This window comes from Arvicanthis niloticus, chromosome 3, assembly GCF_011762505.2.
Source record: "Arvicanthis niloticus isolate mArvNil1 chromosome 3, mArvNil1.pat.X, whole genome shotgun sequence".
Taxonomy (NCBI): domain Eukaryota; kingdom Metazoa; phylum Chordata; class Mammalia; order Rodentia; family Muridae; genus Arvicanthis; species Arvicanthis niloticus.
This window is the reverse complement of record NC_047660.1, coordinates 1,792,848-1,812,288: the sequence shown is the minus strand read 5'-3', so window position 1 is coordinate 1,812,288 and position 19,441 is coordinate 1,792,848. Positions and strand designations below refer to the sequence as shown.

At 40.3% G+C, this 19,441-nt stretch overlaps 1 protein-coding gene across 3 annotated transcripts in view; it reads left to right on the top strand.

Moving 5' to 3' along the window:
• The window catches only part of Pcca (propionyl-CoA carboxylase subunit alpha), a 300,754-nt gene that overhangs the window by 123,901 nt on the left and 157,412 nt on the right, over window positions 1-19,441 (top strand). For all 3 annotated transcript variants that reach the window (XM_034498630.2, XM_076930527.1, XM_076930528.1), the window contains exons 13-16: window positions 9,088-9,231; window positions 10,305-10,379; window positions 14,906-14,974; window positions 16,955-17,030. In XM_034498630.2, the coding sequence (XP_034354521.1) occupies window positions 9,088-9,231; window positions 10,305-10,379; window positions 14,906-14,974; window positions 16,955-17,030 (364 nt within the window). The remainder of the gene's footprint in view (window positions 1-9,087; window positions 9,232-10,304; window positions 10,380-14,905; window positions 14,975-16,954; window positions 17,031-19,441) is intronic.

Genomic DNA, 19,441 nt, shown 5'->3' with positions numbered 1-19,441 from the left:
CTGAGCTGGTCAGTTCAGCTTCAGGCCATGTGTGTTTTCTGGTAACAGAAATCTGAATAGCATCTTCACTTGGTGGATGGTGACATTTGAATTGATAAAATCTGTTTCTCTGCAGAGATGCGCCACTGAGAGTCACCAAGTTTAGGCCTAGGTGTAGCTTTGGTTCATCTTGAATGCTTGTTTTAGCTTTGTTCTTCATATGGTCAGTTGAACGTAGAATATCCTGTAGATTCTTAGATCCTTTTTCATTGAGCCCTTTCTGACATTCTAGAGCAAAGTTTGCATAATCTCCTTCTCTCTCTCTCCTGACTCCCTCATCCCTCTACTCCTTCAGTGTTGAGGAGGTCAGGTATGCCCACAGCATTTGCACAAGGCCTGAATTTAATACTGCTCAGGTTCCTGTTGTGTAGCAAGCCCCTCTGCCTGTGTGGGTCTGTGGACCCTTGCTACATGGGTCTGGGGTCTGGGTTATGGTGCTCTGATGCTCTCAGAGCTGATGGTTCCTCCCTTACCTGAGTCAGAAGCCATTTCGTCCCCAGCGGGATCCGCAAATGAATATAGGTATAAAAACCTCAGATACTATTTTTAGATATTTCCCCTCCATCTGGTGACTGTCTTCTTGACTTTGTATGTTGTTACTTTCTGAAAAAGTTTTTATTGATAAGTAGTTCAATTTTAAATCTCTGTTGTATAGTTTGTGCCATTGTGACAGTATTTGGTTTTCCCTATTCTTTGATAAAAGCCGAACTCTACCCCACCCCATGTTTTCTTTTAGAACTCATTTTATATTTCATAATGGACCTCTCCATCTGGTGTCAATTTTATTGTATTTAATTAAGACATTCAATTTACTCAACCATCTAACATGTCTGTTAATTTAGAAAATGTTTCTGCTTATTTGGGTGCTAGTGCTGCAGTGTTTTAAATATTATACCATAGATTATGGTTCAGTATCCAAGAGAACTATTTACTTCTCATTTTTATTTTTATATGTGAAAACTTAGATTACTTTATTTATTTTAATAAAAGAAAAAAAATTAAAATAACGTAGTTGCCAAAATCTTTTGAAAATGCCTTTAATTTTTCAGATATAATTTGTAAGATATAATCCTAAGAAAATGATTATGGATATTTTTGCCTGATCCTGCTATCTTTCTTCCCTAACTCTTCATGTCTGCTACTTTTACTGTTTGTTCTCACTGGTCCACCATTTGTCTTATGTGTAGGCATGGCTATCCTGGTTCTCATATTGACATTTTTGACTTGGATGCTCAGTGTGGTGGATAAAGAAAACCCATTGAATACCAGGCATCTGTTTGTTACCAACTAGCCATTTTTTCCTTATTCCAGTCCCTGAAAGATAAGTCCCAGTGACATGACTCAGTGAATATCCTACCCCAATATGTACAGCCATGACCATCTACTCGTTACAGTATGACTAACTGCTATTTGCTTTTGTAACTAGCTTATGCACATACTCAAAGATTGTTCTGAGTTTCCTTAACCACTTCACTTGGTTAGAACAGGCTAGTTATTGCTTGCTTGCATAGATATTGAAGGTCATCTTGTGGTTTTCCCCTTTATAAACCTTTTCCATACTCCTCCTTCATGAAATGCCTGAGATTAGGCTTTAGGACTGTTTGTTGTCTTGCTAGTACCTAATCAATAACTCTTTTAATTATAATTGGATTGAGTCTATGTCTTTTCCAGGGGTCACAAACTCTGCAACACTCAGCAACAGCATCTTGCCACAGTTCTCCATCACTGAGCACTTTGTTCTCATGGTCATGTGACCAGGGCTTTTCTTCAGTCACAGGTTCTTATTTTAGCTGTAGCTCTGGGTATTGTCTCCTGTGAGCTGTTGAGTGGGTAGCTGCCTTTAAATGTACTACATTTGCCTTATTACAAAAGTTTGGGGTTTGAAATAAATCAGCATATTGCTACCTTTTGACCTAGTATAAACCCTTGAGTTTTATACAAATACAAAATACAAAAGAAAATAGAGAGGAGCAAAGGTCCTTTGAAATAACGTGTTGTGTGGTGGTGATAGCCTGGTGGGGTGGATGGAGAAGGAACTGCAACTTTGTGCAGTGCGCTGGCTAGTTTATTAATTTGACACAAGCTAGAATCATTTTTGGAAGAAGGACCCTCAATTGAGAAACACCCCCATTTGATTGCTTGTGGACAAGCCTGCAGTGCATTCTTTTGATTGATGATTGCTGTGAGGGCCTCTAGGCTGGCGATTCTGGGTTCTGTAAGAAAGCAGACTGAGCAAGCCACAGGGAGCAAGCCAGTAAGCAGTACTCCTCTATGGCTTCTGCATCAGCTTCTGCCTCTAGGTTCCTATTCTGTTCTGACTTCTTTCAATGATGTATAGTAATTTGGAAGCATAAGCCCATTCAACCCTTTCCTCCTATTTTGATTATAGACTTCGGAGTTGGAAATGCTGATGCCGCCAAGGCAGAGACTCATAGTTAGCTACACATTTGCCAGACACCAGGAATGTATGGCTGCAAGAGCGAGCCCTGATGTAAAATGCGGGCCTTAATTACAGTGAATTGATGTTGGCTCATAAGCTGTCACAAGTTTCCATACTAATGCAGCATGCTCACAGTCTGGGAAAGCTGGAGAAAGGCAGGGAAGTTAGGTGGAAACTGTTCTAACTGCCTGATAAACTAGGAACCAGCAGCTACTCTGGTAAATAACCTCTTAAAATTGGTGTGATATGCGAATGACTTCATGTGTCCTCCCTGAATCAAGTTAATTTCAATTGGGATCAAATACACCAAGGACACTCTCTGGAGCAGAAATCCTTGTACCAAATCATACTTGGATTTCTCTCCCTAGCTCTTCCCCTGCTTCTTTTCCTCCCCTTTTCTTCCTCCTTCCTCCACCACATTGGAACTTTTGCCTTTTCTTCATGGTAATTTTCTTTTTTTTTTAATATTTATTTTATGTGTATGCATGTATGCCTGAGTGTATGTCTGTGTACCATGTGTGTGCTGTAGCCCTCAGAGATTAGAAGAGGTCTTGGATCCCCAAAACTGGAGTTACAGACAGTTGTAAGCCACCTGTGGGGCTGGGGACTGAACCTGTGTCCTCAGGAAGAGCAGTAAGCGCACTTAACTGGTAAGCTAGTTTTCCAGCCCCTGTAGTTCTTTTTAAGCATCTAGAAATGGAAAAGATTAGCAAGAGCCATGGACTTGCATGTTCACGCTTGTTCTTCCAATATTGTTTCCAAGTGTTTTTTTATGTGGAACATTCCAGCTCAGATAGCAGATATTATGTCATCATACATGACTATTGCACTGTGCCTTTTACCATGTAACTGCAGTTTAGTTTAAAAGGTTTTAATATCAAATTCCAACCTGTATCATGTTTTATCTTCTACATTGAAGATCTTTGGCAGATCTTTTATTTTTGAGGCTTTTGCTTTCTTCTTTGCACATGTATGTGTCTGTAGCACATGCATGTGTATGTTTTCACATACACATGTATGTCCAGGTAATACACACATGCATTTGTGTGCATATGAGGAACTGAAGTTGGCATCAGGTGTTTCCTTCAATCAATAACCACTTTATTGAGGCAGAGTCTCTTGCTGGACCTGGAGCATGCAAGTTTTGGACAGTCTAGCTAGCTAGGCTTCCATGGAGTTATGCCTCACCTGTGTGGCTTTTATGTGTGCTTTGGGATCTGAACTCAGGTCCTTATACCCGTGTACCAGGTGGTGTATTCACAGATACATCTCTCCAGCCCTTCAAATGTTGCTTTCTAAGTTTTAAAACTACTTTTGAAGAATGCGGTCTATGATTGGAGACATGGCTCATTCTATACAAGCATAGAGCCTGGAGTACAATCCCTAGAACTCAGATGAAAAAGCCAGGCATAATGATATACCATGAGCTCATTAGCCCAGCACTGGGGAGGCAGACACAGTGGATCCCTTGGGCTTGCTGCGCAGCCATCTTAGCCTACTCAGGGAGTTCCGGACCAATGAGAGACCTGGACTCAAAATGTGAATGGTGTCTGAGGAGCAGCACCTGAGGGTCTGACATACATGTGCGCAGTCACTCTTATAAACATGCATCTCTGTACACACACATGTACATGCATGTACATGTGTGTATATACACATGGCCATGATGTAATCTGGCATGCTCCTTTGCAATGTGAAAAGGTAGTTCTTATTCTTAGTTATTGATGTCACAATTTTCTCTTTTAAATTTTTTTCCATCTTAAATTCCACCTTCCCTTTTCTTCTATTTACTGTTTTTGTTTTGTTTTGTTTTTTGAGACAGGGTTTCTCTGTATAGCTTTGGCTGTCCTGGAACTCACTCTGTAGACCAGGCTGGCCTTGAACTCAGAAATCCACTCTATTTACTGTTTGAATACTAATTACTCTTTGTGATTATCATTGATAATTTCACAGTTCTGTTGGGTTTTAGTTCTTGTCTACATTGCAAGCGAAATTGCAACGCCTTCCCTTTTCTTCTATTTACTGTTTGACTACTAATTCCTCTTTGTGATTCTCATTGTTAATTTCACAGTTCTGTTGGGTTTTAGTTCTTGTCTACATTGCAAGTGAAAGTATGTTTTCTGACAGTAGATGTGTTGGACAAATACTTTTTACTAATTTTGGAGTAGTGTAGCCCTACTCCCCCGTTTCTTTGCACATATATGTGTGTGGTAGGTTAAACAGATGCCCATGGGAAAGCCTGTCAGATGGACAGCTAAGGTTTTGTTTTGTAGCTTTCATAAATTATTTTGCTATCTTTGAGTTCTGGACCCTTTTTTGAGTTTTTGAAACAGGGTCTCATTATATAGTCCTGGCTGGCCTGGAACTCACTGTGTAGGTGAGGATGGCCTTAAATTCACTGAAATCCACTTGCCTGTGCCTCCCTAGTGCTAGAATTAAAGGCCTGTGTCAACATGCCCCTCCAAGTTTTGGATTTCTACTCACATTTAATATCTGACTTTGGCCTTCTTGTTAGGGCCCTCAGGCTGCCAATGCAAAGTGCCATTGGCTGGATGGCTTAACCAATGAACAGTAATGTCTTACAATCCTGGAGGCTAAGCACCCAAGACCAGGGTCTCAGCAGGGTTAGTCTGTTCAGGACACCTCTTTCCTTGTTTTGCAGACAGATGTCTGTCTACACATGGCCTTGTATTGTACTGTGTGTCGGTGCCCAGTCTCTTCTTATGAGGGCCCTTGGCATAGGAGTAGGAATAGAGGAGTAGGGCCCACCCTAATGACTCATTTAAGATAGTCACTTCATTAAAGGCCCTGTCTCCTGATGAACAGTCTCATTCTGAGGTAGTAAGGGTTAGAATGTCAAGGGTGTGTGAGGGGAAGATACACTGCAGCTCCTGCAGTCCTGCCTTCCTGTATTTATCTGTTAATTCTCAACAGGAATACTCCATGACAAAGCCCAAGTTTGTGCAGCTTTTCTTGAATGTAGCTATTGTTTTCAAGGTCTGTTTGCAAACGTCATGTGCTGAGGTCTCTCAATGTGCTTTATATCCTTCATTCCTATAGAATAAAAGTCTAATAACTTTGGGTCTTTATTTTGAAATGCCATATTCCCATGAGGGAGGCCTTCAGAATTTTAATGGTCACATGTTCTAGATACTTTGCTATGGCCTCCAGGACTGTAAAAAGCTAATGTTGTTGGTTAAGCCACATGTGCCCATTAGATCCTGTTCTAGATAAAGAGTCTTTCTGAATTCAGAGAGCAGAACCAAAAATAAAGGCATCTGTTATCCTTCTAGGTGAGAACAGCAGCAAGGGAAGAGACAGAGCCTTATAGTACCAAGCACTATGATGAAACCCTGTTTTACAGGAGAGGACAGTTCCCTCCTATTTTAGCAGGTAATCCTGTCTATTTATATGATATCTATATTCATATCCTGTTCAAGGTAGGGCTGACTCTGACACATTCAGCTTTGGAAAAGCTATCACAGACTATATCTACCTGATATCTGTCTAGTCACATTTGATATTTACTAAAGATATAATCTAAGACATGTTAGTTTAAAATGGTATTATTTACAGATTTAAAATTTGTACCATATACCTCTCCTCACAGGTGTCTCCTTTGGAAGTGTTAATTAAGTTTTGAATAAGCATGTTCTTATGGAGGATTTGCAAATTTCAACATGCCATTCATGATTATGAATGCTGGACTTTCTACTTTGGATCATAGAAATTTCTGCTTTGACTAAGTATAATCACAGATTACTAGCTGCCAAACATTTGCAGTCAAATATCCCTCCATTTAAGAAACATGGACTCTTTTTTCCATCGTCCTCTTTGCATAGTGGCTGAGTGACTTGCTCCTCATCTGTACTAGGTTTCTCTTGCTGTTAACACGTACACTTATGCAATTACAGTTTACCCAAATTATTCTTCTGATAAGGGAGGCCTACCGGTATAGTTACCTATTTTAAAAAATGCTTTAGGAACTACTAGGTAAATTCAAATTAAATTCTTAGACGTTTAGGTCAGGGAAAAATGGCTATGGACGGCTGCCTCATTCCTCTTAACTGCAGGATTCCGAAGCTGAGGAGTAACACAGGCTGGCCCAGCCAGATATTGTTATTTTAGTCATGTTTCATCATAAGAAAATACAAAGCCCTTCACAGGAGTGTCATGTTTACTTATCTTTTAAATCTTTAAATGATTTCTGACTTGGAGTAAAGATGGAAAAGTAGAAAGGACTCCAAGTTCCCATCACTAGCCCTGTCTACAGCTGGCCTTTCTGCAAGTCCATATGCAGAGCCACATATGTTTTTTTTACCATAAACATTTTCAGAGTAAAACTTCAGGCATTTTTTTTATGTAGCCACAGAACCCCAAATCAGGATGGTGACATTGCTGCATTGCTGTTATCCAGGGGCCTCACTGAAGCTACAGAGGAGGAAATTTCTAGGTCAGGGTTTTATGCCACATATAATCATTCTTTGTTTGTTTGTTTTGTTTTGTTGTCTTACTTTTTCTGTTTCCTTTTGTTTTTGGAGATTGGTCTCTCCCAGTGTAGCTCAAGCTGGCCTTGAACTTGGGATCTTCCTGCCTCTGCTTCTTGAGTGCTGGGGTCCTGGTCCTGCAACACCAGACTCAGCTCTCTCTTTAGACTCTCTTAATCTGGAACAATCCCATGACCTTTTAGTCATTTATGATCTTGACCTTTTAAAAAAGCATAGGCTGTTTAAAAAAAAAATAGCATGTCCTCATTCAGAGTTTATTGATTTCTTATAGATGCATTCTTGCCCTTCTGGAGGACAGCTCCAGCAGTGGGGAGCTTCTGTGAGTGCCATGCAAGTGCCATGAGAGTTTCTGTACCCCACAACTGCTGATATGGGTTGTGTTGAGGTAGTGCACCCAGTGCTTTCATGCTGCACACTTGCCGTGTTTTCTTTTGTTGTCAGTGAAGTGGCTCAAGGGAGATGCCCTAAAATTCTTTAAATATTTCATTTTAGCTGTCTCCTTATAGTTTCAACACTCACTTGACCATGCTTCCTAGCTTCTGTTCAGTTCTATTCTTTCTGTATATTTACTTTTTATATAATACTTTTGGATTACTGGTCATACAAAGAGAAAATTGAGCCTTCCACTTAAGTAAAACTCATTTTGAACATGGATATGTAAACTATGCTTTGTCACATAGTAGGTTTACATCTTATAGTTAAGAATAGTCAGGGGTGCTGAGATGCTTTGTTCTCATGGAATCAGTGTTGAGTATTAACAGAGAGCTTTGAGTTTGTTTCTTACAGGATATTTTTTCTAATACATCACAATTTTATTTAAAATATATATGCATTGAACTGTCTAATAAGTTCTTTATTTAGTGTCACATTTATTTTACAAAGGGCAGATGCTTATTTTAGCAATGATTTGTCATTAAAATTATGTCAAAATGTCTTAAAATGTTGTTGAAACTGTAAACAAACTCATAACACACACAGAGCTAATTATGGATGCCATCTGTTTATTTTTACCAAGCTTTTTTTTTTTTTTTAAAAGACCATGGCATTGTCTGGTTATGATAAGCTTTGAGATTATTGTAATGACTAAGCCCTGTCCTTCAATTAGTGCAGCTGAAGCTAGAAGATGATTCATTTGTTCAGTGACCTTTTCCTGTGTCCATGTATGAAATGTGACATGTCACGATAATTTCATTATCGGACACACACCTAGAACTTAATTTTTAAAAGGAAAAGTAATGGTATCAAAGTAGTAGGTATGACCAAAGATTTTTAAAAATTTTTTTAGAACTTACTTGAGATTTTAGATAAAAGGTTATATGTTCTTTTTCAGTGTTGTAAATGGCCTTATTTGAACCCAAGTTTAAGGATTTCTACATGAATAGTCAATCAAATTATAATGATGTCTATCTGTTCATGTGGCTGTATGTCAATGGTGTGTTTTTGCACATATGTATCCCATGTGTTGGTGTGGAAGGCCAGGTACTCCCCTGGCACCATCAGCTGAAGTAGTTACCAGCAGTCTGCTGAGAAAGCAGAGTACTCCCCCTCACCCTGGTCTGCTATTGTGCGTGCTAAGCACGGCCCAGGTCTGTCTGGAGGGAAGGCAACCTGAAGGCTCCATCTGCTGCTTCCTGCCATGCTGCACTGATGCAAGATTACGCTAATCTTGCTTCTTGTCAGGACAGGTTAGTGAAAGCATGCAAGTGGGCACGATGCAGACGGGATGAGGGCTTGAGAACACCAGCAGCCTCCCCACAGATGCCGCAGCAAGTGTAGCAGAAGGATGATTATCAGCCACGCTGAGAACTGCAGCAAAAGAAACGTAAAGCCAACCCATTAAATGTGGGGCCACAAATTAATCAAAATCGGGAAAAGTGATGAAGAAGCTTACATATACTTTCAGGGTGATTCTGACCTTCATATGTGCGGAGTTGTGTTTATTCTTTCATTCTATGTATTTCACTGAAGATTTTTAGTCAGGTGTTAGTAAAGGTTAAGCAGAATTACCCCACTTGACTCTGAAACTTTGTGAATTCCCTTGTTGATGTCCATTTATTTGCCTTTTCCTTCACCTATTAACTGGCAATCTTGGCCTTACAGGTTGAACATCCTGTCACAGAGTGCATTACCGGCCTGGATTTAGTCCAGGAAATGATCCTTGTTGCTAAGGGTTACCCACTCAGGCACAAGCAAGAGGATATTCCCATCAGTGGCTGGGCAGTTGAATGCCGGGTTTATGCTGAGGTAAAAAGCATTCTGATGGTAGATGGGGGTGGGGTGGGTGAGGTTATGTCCAAGTCAGAACAACCAATGTGGCTAAACCACAGATAGAATAAGGCTTTGATAACCGTGGTTGAAGCAGAAAAACACTTGGTAATTTTTTAACAATTAAAAACAGAATGGAGTTCAAGTAATTCTTGTGTTTTTTCTGGGTGGGGAAGTCAGTAGCAACATGCTGGGAACCAGCAGAGCCTCCTCTGGGCGTTCTTGACTTTGTCCTCTATGATTCCATGGACAGGCTCTAAACTGTAAAGCTTGCACTCTTGGCTCATCATTTTAATCACAGGTTTTTGCCAAAGTCTTATTCTGACAGTTCATACAAGTCACGTAACACATCACTCAGCTTCTGAAGATGCTCTTTTCAGGTGATAGGACAGAAATGCAACATAAACATTTGTGCAAGCCTTTAGGTGCAAAATGCTATTACTATAAAGCAGCGGGCCAGCGTATCTCTAAGAGGGTTGTGAGCTGTTTTGAAATCCGTAGGTAACTCAAAGCCGCACATTGTCCCAGTGTTATGGCTCATGATCATATATGAAGCAGAGACTCACTTCCCAGCTCTGCTCTCATGATGTTTACAAGTAAAACATGTACATGTATAGAAGCATGTATGGCTTTCTGAGTCTTTGCTGGAAGATTTTCTCCAGCTTTACCCTATGTGAGCTGTTTGGAGAAGTAAAAAAAACAAATCTCTTTGCTATATTGTATTTGTTGCTCTGAACTTGAGCTATGTTTGATGGAGAGTCTAGGTCATTTTATTTTTTGCCCAAGGCATTGCAAGAAATTTTAGAAAAAGTTGGAATTTTACCAACTTCAATAAAGTACTGTGGAGGTCAGGCTAAACTCTGCTTGTGGGTCTGTTTGATTTTTAAATATACTTGGAAGTTGTCTAGAGGATAAGACAGTCATCCTCTGGAATCTGTGATTTGGTAAATACCGTATGTTAAGATAGAACTATAAATACTCTTCATTGTTGTTAACCTTCCTTGCACTGGTTTATGTTTCAAAGCCTGTGCTTCCCTCCTTTGAACCTCCAGGACCCCTACAAGTCTTTCGGTTTACCGTCTATTGGGAGGCTGTCTCAGTACCAAGAGCCGATACATCTACCTGGTGTAAGTCATTAACTATGATCCCAACTGAGGGGCTTAGCCCTTGATTTATGCCACACTTTTATGTTAGAGAATGTGAACACTAAAGGGTGTAAATTGAGGGACAAGGGAAATTCATGGGGAGTCAGTTTTTGTGTTAAATAAAAATATTTTTTGTACTTTATGGTATTTAGAAACATCAGAATCCACTCAACAGAGTAAGTTTACACACATCTAATCATATAAATGATAGTTTATACTATGAAAGATCATAGAATCCTAAGAATGGGAAGTGACTTTTTGTGTTAAAAAACGTAATCTTTCCTTTTTTTAAAAAAATCTAATCCAGCCCTGTGTTGTAGTCAGATATCAAGAAATTCAAGCACAAAATAAACTCACTAGCAGGACTTTATTAGAGAGAACAAAGTGCCTCATTTTGCATGGTATCAACTTTGAGGGAACAGTGACCAGAGTTCATTTTATTCCTTAGTTCATCTGTTCTTGTCCTTTTAAAGCAATTTGATTGCATCAGAAGAACAAGGGCGACACCCTTTCTCTTACTCAAGGTATTGAGTGCACCTATAGATGACATTATGTTAGCTGTGCGTGAAAAGGCTACACCATCTGTGAATAGGATTACTGAGTTTGATGGCTGCTAAGAAGATGGTGAAAGATTACAGGAAGAATTCTGAATTTGAAGATGTTATTGGATATATGATTTATTTCACTTTTAAACTGTTTTTTTTTTTTTTTTTTTTTGCCCATGTGCTTTCTAAAGGGACTTGACCCTTTCTAGGCCCAGAGACTCCATGCTGTGTTCAAAGCCTGGAGGCAGAAAAAATTTGTAAAGATTGAGCAGGCATTCTGTAATGCTAAATAGCACACAAGAGCAAGTGTCACAGGGACATATCTAAACACTTTTTTAATCAAACAAAAAAGTCTTAAATAAGAAGCCATAATGATTACTCTAGTTGTTAGAAGTTTCCACCATGTTGTAATAGCTCACAGGATGTCAAACATTTTGCCCTCTCAAGTTTTTGCAATTTGCAATTTTCAAACGTGAGACCTGTTGAAAGCCCAAGTGATAATGGACAAACTCTACCCCCTACAGTCTTTGTCCCACCAAATCTTTCTTCAATTAATGCTGCAGCAGGAGTTTTATGTAATAACATTTGCAGTTGTGATCCATCCATAGAAAGAAAAAACAATTAAAATGCCTTAAATGTTCTGCTTACTGCTGTTATTTGCGTGTGTGAATGTTGCATGTCAGCTAAATGGACCAAGGAACAGATAAAGGGATTGGGGGCAGGAGAGTGCGCACTAAGCTTTGTCTATCATTATTGCTGGGAGCAATCAAATTGATGTCAGCAGGACAGTAGACGCGTTGACAGCTGTAATTATGTATCTCCATGGTGATCACTTTTGGCCTGTCATGGAGGCCCACGAGTCCCCTCCCTTCGACACATTTAATCATATTGGGCTGTCACTTGTCAGGTAGACACGGCGGGCTGGGAGCTGTGCTGAGGGGAGACACGGAGGGCTGGGAGCTGTGCTGAGGGGAGACACGGAGGGCTGGGAGCTGTGCTGAGGGGAGACACGGAGGGCTGGGAGCTGTGCTGAGGGGAGACCAGGAGGGCTGGGAGCTGTGCTGAGGGGAGACACGGAGGGCTGGGAGCTGTGCTGAGGGGAGACACGGAGGGCTGGGAGCTGTGCTGAGGGGAGACACGGAGGGCTGGGAGCTGTGCTGAGGGGAGACACGGAGGGCTGGGAGCTGTGCTGAGGGAAGAGGTGACTTGATAATGAAGGCTGGGAGCCACCTCATAGTTTCCAGAGTCCACTTTTTGTCCGACAAAGGCAATTTTAATTGTTCTGGAGATATCTGGAGGCCGACTTGAGAACCTCACAATTGGGATGCATGGGTGTTTTCAGTGTGGTCCTCTTTCTCCTTCACTGTGTTAAAACTAGACGTGTCCTTTTCACAGGGAAGCCAGTTTTGGATCTTGGGTGTTTTCGTCACAAGAAAGAGCAAATACTTCAGAGTTAACTTTTGACTCACACCTTTCATGCACATCATTAAGACTGAAACGTGCTCATGGGGCAGAGATGAGGCTGTTCCTTGTAGTCTTTGATCTTCCAAGTTTGTGAATTTGTTTTTGGATCACACTGGTGTTGCGCTTTGGAGGTTCATTTGCTTTCATTCTTGAAATGGCCAGTGACAGTTATGTAGGCTTTGTGTGCATGGAGGAATGGGCACCAAATTTGGTTTTTAATTGATTTTTTTCTTTTTTTTTCTTGAATATTTTATTTATTTACAATACAGGTGTCATCCCCTTTCCCCATTTCCCCTCCCTAGAACCCCCTCTCCCATCCCCCCTCCTCCTTTATGTGTTTATACCATTTTGATTACATGTTTATATCATTTTGATTAAGGTCAGTTCTAGTTTGAGGAACTAGTAATACAATAGATGCAAATAATCAAGGAACAAGCAAGACAATAAACACAAATAGTCAAAGAAATGTCACTTCTAACAGTCAATTAAGTGCTGGACTTAATTGTTAGAAGTGACATATATAGTTGGCCATTACTTGGAAAAATGTACATAATCAGTGAGTTAAAAGTTGAGGGTTTTTTTTGTTGTTTGTTTTTTATTTTTGCTTTATACAGTTTCTTTGGGAATGTTGATCTGCCTGTGTGTGCTGATTATATATGATAGGTTTTGATTTGACCCTGTGTGTTTAAGATGACATATTTCTTTAATTATTTTAGCAAACAACAAAGATAAGCAACCGCTGATAGTTTGCATTTCTAATGTATTCTTTAAGATGATGGGAGCTGTCTTATGAACTTCAGGGGAATACAATACTATTCCTTATTTCCTGTACTCTTTTACTAGTGGGCTGGTTATTAGCTATGCTACAGATGACTGGGTGCACTGAAAGCCAGGGCTTCAGATCTGCAGCAATTCCAGTGATAAACAGGCTTTGGCAATGCGCTGTGGGTATAAAGCTGACGCTGTGCTAAGAGTAGTTCTGGCTTATTGGCTCCAGAACTGAGAAGACAGCGTCTTTTCTCTTAACCAAGTTATCAACAGCCATTTATATTTGAGAGAAGATACAGTGTTGCTTTTCTGAGTTCACAGCTGCAGGCAAATTCTTTTTTTGTTTTGTTTTTTTAATTTCTTATTTTTAACAAACACCAAATTTTATAAAATTTATGCCTGGAAGAATGTTTTCAGTAAATAAAGGTTGCACACATCTTTTCTGAATGTGGAGTGGCTTTCACTTTAAGACCTTCAAGTAGGAACTCCGGGTACATGGGCCCAGGTTGTTGTTTGTGCTGCACATACAGAAATAAGTGCTCCCTGGGCTTGTTACAAGCTTCTCCTTAAAAGCTTACAGAGAAGAGAGTGGTGTGGTTTTCACTTATCTTCTGATGTCATGTAATAAAGCCATCACCCATTCTCACGTGGATACTCTAGACAAGAAGTTTTACATGTGGTCCCTTGATAATTGCCCAAATTAAAATATTAAAGGCCTACCAGCCGCTGTGTTGACCTTTTCTCTCTTACCACAAACAGATGAGCTGCTGTTTATTGGGAAGCCTCCTTCACAAAGGTGTCAGCCATGAGCTTCCTCTCTTCTATCCCACCTCTAAAACGTGGGGCATCATCCTGCTGTTCTAGAACCTTTGATTAAATTCCTCCATCCTCAAGCCCTAAGATGTGCCTGTCAGTCCAAAATATTTTGACTAGCTTTTAAATACTTCAGATTCCAAAACTTGGTCACAATAATTTAATAAATGCTCTGTCCTTGGCAGATGCTCATTCAAAGTTTTACATGGCTAACCTCTGTGCTGTACTTCGGGTATCAAGCTGGGAGAGGAAAACAAGGATTGGTGATACACTAACTAACTTTTTGGCTGGTTAACAGCAAACAGCGGCTTCAAAAGGATATTTTGAATCTGTGCCGGTTCTGCCCAAGATGAAAAGCGCAGAATCCGAACTCTTAATTGGAGCTTGGATCCTCACAGAGCAGAGCCACAGGGAAAGCTGTGTAAACATGAAGGCCTCTCAGGGCTAACAGTAACAGAAAACAGCGCTCACAGCTGAAGGGTTGGGGAAAAAGGCAAAGTGTTGCGGACACAAAAGCCTGTCCAGTTTGTGTGGCTCGGAGGCCATGTGAGGAGGAGGTCTGGCCAGGGCCAACCAGGACTCTGAGGTGGGTGGGAGCTTTAGAGGGCCGTCATCCCAACAGAAGGCAGCCAGGTGCAGGTGTGCCCTAGAGTAAGGATGTATGAAGCCTTCCTCTTCCCCATTTCTTAATTTTTGGTTTTTTTTTAGTGAAAGAACAAAAATTATAAACTGTACTGCATATTAGAGATCAAAGATCAGCCTCTCATTATGTGTCTGGGTTGTTTTCTATTTTCCAGAGGCAAAGATGTTGAGATTGAAACTTTATTATCAATTTTCCCCATGAAAAAACAGCTTTTCGTTAAATAAAACAAATCTTCCCAATATAAAGCCATGTACCTTTTCTTTTCTTCCCCTTAGGTCCGAGTTGACAGTGGCATCCAACCAGGAAGTGACATCAGCATCTATTACGACCCTATGATTTCAAAAGTTAGTTTCATTTGTAAAACATTACTCATATTTAATTAAGGAATTGAATGTTGAGCCTGCTTGTCTCTCTGTCCCTGTCTCTGTCTCTCTCTCTCTTTTTCTTTCTTTCTTCCCTTTCCCTTTCCTCACTCCCTCTTTCCCTCTTCTTTTCCCATCCCTCCCTCCCTCCTTCCTTCCCTCCCTTCATTTAATTCACTTTACATCCTGATCACAGCCTTTTTCTTAATAATGTACTCTAATTAAACAAACCAGTAATTGGTATGTATGAGTGTCAGGTTCTGTGGAAAAACTGGTCCTATATTTGTTAAGAGTACTTTTGCCCTTCGGAGGTTTTCCAGTCTTGAATTTGAGTGGGTTTGACTTTTGTTGTTTACATTATGGTTGGAGCCTAGGGCCTGGTGCATCTCCCAGGCACCGCACTGCCAAGCCACCACTCAATCCAGTTACCTTTTATAGAAAAGTACAATAGGATTTGGCCCATGTGTCTTTTTAAACTTTAACTTTGCAGAGGAAAGTTGAAAATCATGAGTCTCTAAAATATTAAGACCTCATAAATTGTAAAATGTTGCAATAGATAAACTGAAGGTTTTATTTGAAAATGCCTTATCTCTGGAATAGTAGCTTTGTTTCAAGGTCCAATTAACATCAAGTTTTCTTTTAGTTTTGTGGAGATGAAACAGGAGTCCTGCAAGTTTGTGCCAGGCTCTGCTGTGACCTACATCTCTAGTGCCCTGAGTGCTCTCGTAGGTAGCTGTAGCTGCAGGAACAAGCCATTTTAATCCTTGTAGTTTCTTTCACTATAGTTTTACCATTAATGTTTTTTTAAAAAAACTTAGATGTTTTGCTTATTAGAGAAACATAATATAAAAGTAGAAATACATAAAATATTACAAATTAATTTTCAAATTAACTGTTTCTTTTTTAGATGAATGTACGTCTGTCCAGAAAAATGCCCTACACTTTTTCTAGATGGCTCATATGTGAAAAATTTATTTAATAATTTTTTTTTTTACTGAGATGCTGTTTCACTATGCAGTTGGTTGACCTGGAACTTGTTTTTTAGACCAGGCTGGTTTCAGATTCACAGATATCTGTCTGCTTCTGCCTCCCAAGTACTAGCTTTAAAGGTGTGTGCTACCATGTGGCAAAACTGCTTTTATATTGAAGAACTTACAAAATTTACTAAAATAATTACAACCTACTATTTAATGATATACATCAGAAAAATCTTTAATATATATATTATTAAAATCTTACTTTTAAATTCATAGAGATTACATATAAAAGGACTTTGCAGACAAAGTCTTCTTTTTTAACCAGCACCTTTAGTTTTTATGTTATGTTCTGGCTGACCCAGTAATTTTAAGGACAGTCTAGCTTTTTCTTTTACTTTCTTACTGGCTCTTTTACAACTTACAAAAGTTTTAGCTATTTAGGAAGTCAAACTTGGAAGCAGAGAAAACAAGGGAAATTATAAACTTTGTCCCCAGCCCCATACTGTGCCATGTGCTGGTCTGCTGTACCAGATGCTGACATGCTGTACCATGTATGGGTTTTCTGTGCTATGTGCTAGAGTACTGTGTCACATGCTGGCATGCTGTGCCATGTGCTGATGTGCTGGGTCAAGTGCTGGCATACTGTGACAGTTTCTCAGGCTCTGTTCTCTCTTCTCCTTAATCTTTCTCCTGTGCTTGTTTACACAACATGTTTGTTTGTTATCAAGTGAAGAACCTGTTTGCTTTGTTCTCAAGTATTTCTCTGCTGTGACTATGACATGTAAGAGGAACGTCTGAGATAGGTTGGTTTCCACTTGTTTATTTAAAGGAATCTTGCTTGACTTATTTTATATTAAAAAAAAATTGGATCACTATAAAACTGAAAAGACATATTGGGGAATGTGGTAGGAAGTATTAAACTTACTAGGCCTGGTTACTTGGTACATGACTGGCTTTACAGACCATTCTGTTTGTTTGCTCATAGTTAGTCACATATGGGTCTGACAGAGCAGAAGCCCTGAAGAGGATGGAAGACGCACTGGACAACTATGTGATCCGTGGTAAGACCTCACACTTGCCTTTCTGTTGCTGTGTATGCTGTCCAGTTCTAGAGAACAGCTTGAAGGCTTTGTAGTTACGGAATTTCACGAGAGAATTGCTTACCATGTTTAAATAAAAATGAGAAAAGTGTGAACAGATTAAACACTGGGCAAAGGTGTTTGACCCTCTGCAGTCTGACCCGTGGCTTCTTGCAGTTTTGCATGGTACATGATATGAGGGACTGTGAAGAACCATTGTCCCACACTGGGAGAATGAGTCTGTTATGTCACTGTCTATGAGTTTCAGGGTTAGGAGGTAGCACACTTACAGATGTGTGGAGGTGGATCCTGGCCTTACAGCTGATGACTTTGGGGTCTGGGAACATCTAATGGCTTTGCTCAGAGAAGGCAGTAGGTGGTCTGTAAATGCAGTTGTCTCCTGAGGGTCTGTCACCAGGTTCTCATACAAGCCCTCTGAATGCAGTGGTAACTGAATCAGAAGCTACTCTTGCACCGGAGTCTGCAAAGTGGGTATTTCTTAGCTGCTTTGAGGAGTAAATTATATACTAAATGTAAGTACCAACTTTGCTATCAGATTCAGTTGTACAATATAATTTTGAATGACCAGTGGAGGTCTGAGAACATCCCCTAGGCAAGCCTGGCTGCTGGGTCGTTTTTGGGCTCTGCTCTTCCAGAGGACTGGAGTTTGGTTCCATCATCCACACTGGTTGGCTCACAACCACCATAACTCTATCTCTTGGGAATCTGATATCCTCTTCTTGCCTCTGTGGGCACTCACATACATTTGTACATACAGATATACAAACAAAGATACATGATTGGCAGGAGGTGCAGGAGGTGGCGGGGAATGGGAAACAAGTGAATGGAGGGACTCTTGATGTGATCATTTTTTAATATCGGACTAATCGATGTTTGGGGTTGGACACTTAAAATGGACTCCTAGCAACTACTGGGACATATTTCAGATGAGTGACATAATCATGCTGAAGGATGAGGGTGGAGAGACCTAACCCAAATAACTGTATAGTAACTGTGATATCCCCAGGCTAAAGAGAAAATATGTCTAAATAAATATTAAACTCTAGTTAGTAGGTTTATTTTTCATAGTTGATGAGTTAGGAGGTCTGAAACCAATTTATGTACACTCTGGAACTAAGGAAATAAATACATGTATCGTGGATAATAAGAACCAAGTTTCTGTCTGTCAGAAAGGCAGTAACAGATGTGGGAATGAATGCCTGGGGGTGAAACAAACCCTGTGTGTGGTATGAGGTTGAGTCAAGAGGTGTCCATGAGAACTCTTGGGCTTTAAAATAGACTACTGATTATGTAAAGGTGTGTGTGCATGCGTCTGTATGTATGTGCATGTGTGTTTCCATGTATATATACATATGCTCATTCTCCAGCTGAGGGATCTAAATTTTGGCACTATTGACATCTGGAGGACAGTAGTCCTGAGATGTGTGTGCTTGTCCACATTTAGCTTCTGTCCACTCAGTTGACTAAGTGTGTCCAGGCTTGGTTTCAGGAGGATTATAAGATGAGCCTGAATTGCTCTTGGAAAGGAAAGCTGTGCTGAGGAGTGGCCTCAGGCCAGACTTAATTCACATCTGCCATTCCACCACATCCTGGAGTCCACTTACTTGGTAGGCTGAGGCAGGAGGATTGGTGTGACAGTTTGGGCTACAGTGTGACATACCCTGTGCAAACCTTAAAACAAACAAAGGAAAAGCTGAAGAACAAATCTGTTAGGAATACACAGGATCTGCTTGAAGAGGCCCCCACTGGTCAAACTGAAAGACTGGGAGTCTGCAGCTCAGTGAATACACATAAATGAAAAAGATGGCGTGGTTACTCTATATAGATTTTAACCCATGTAGAAAAAGTATTACACTGAGAAGATAAACTATGAAAAAGTCAGTAGATGCTGAAGTTAATGGGGAAATTGGAAGAACAGCATAGTTTGTTGGTGGCTCTTTAAAATATACTTAATAAGTACCGTGGGGACTGCTTCATGCTAGCAATGTTACCAAGCAGCCAGGGATCGCCACTGTTGAGGTGGTAACCCATGTCTGTGCCTATGGTGGTAATTCACACCCCCCTCTCTGCAAACACACACACACACACACAACAGAAAATAGGTAAATTTAATATAATCATGAGGAAATATCAGACATACCAATCTGAAAGAGACTCTACGAAATAAATGGCTTGTGATCTTTAGAGGAGTCAAGGTCAATAAGCACAAGGAGAAGCCAGCAGCTTCTACATCAAAGGAAACCAGAGGGCCTGAGACTGCTTAGTGCAGCAGGATCCTGCATGGGATCCTAGGCCGGGGCAAAAAGGGCTTTCCTTTGTAGTCAAGGCCATCAATGGGGCACCTGGAGAAATTTGAATCAAGTTTATAGATT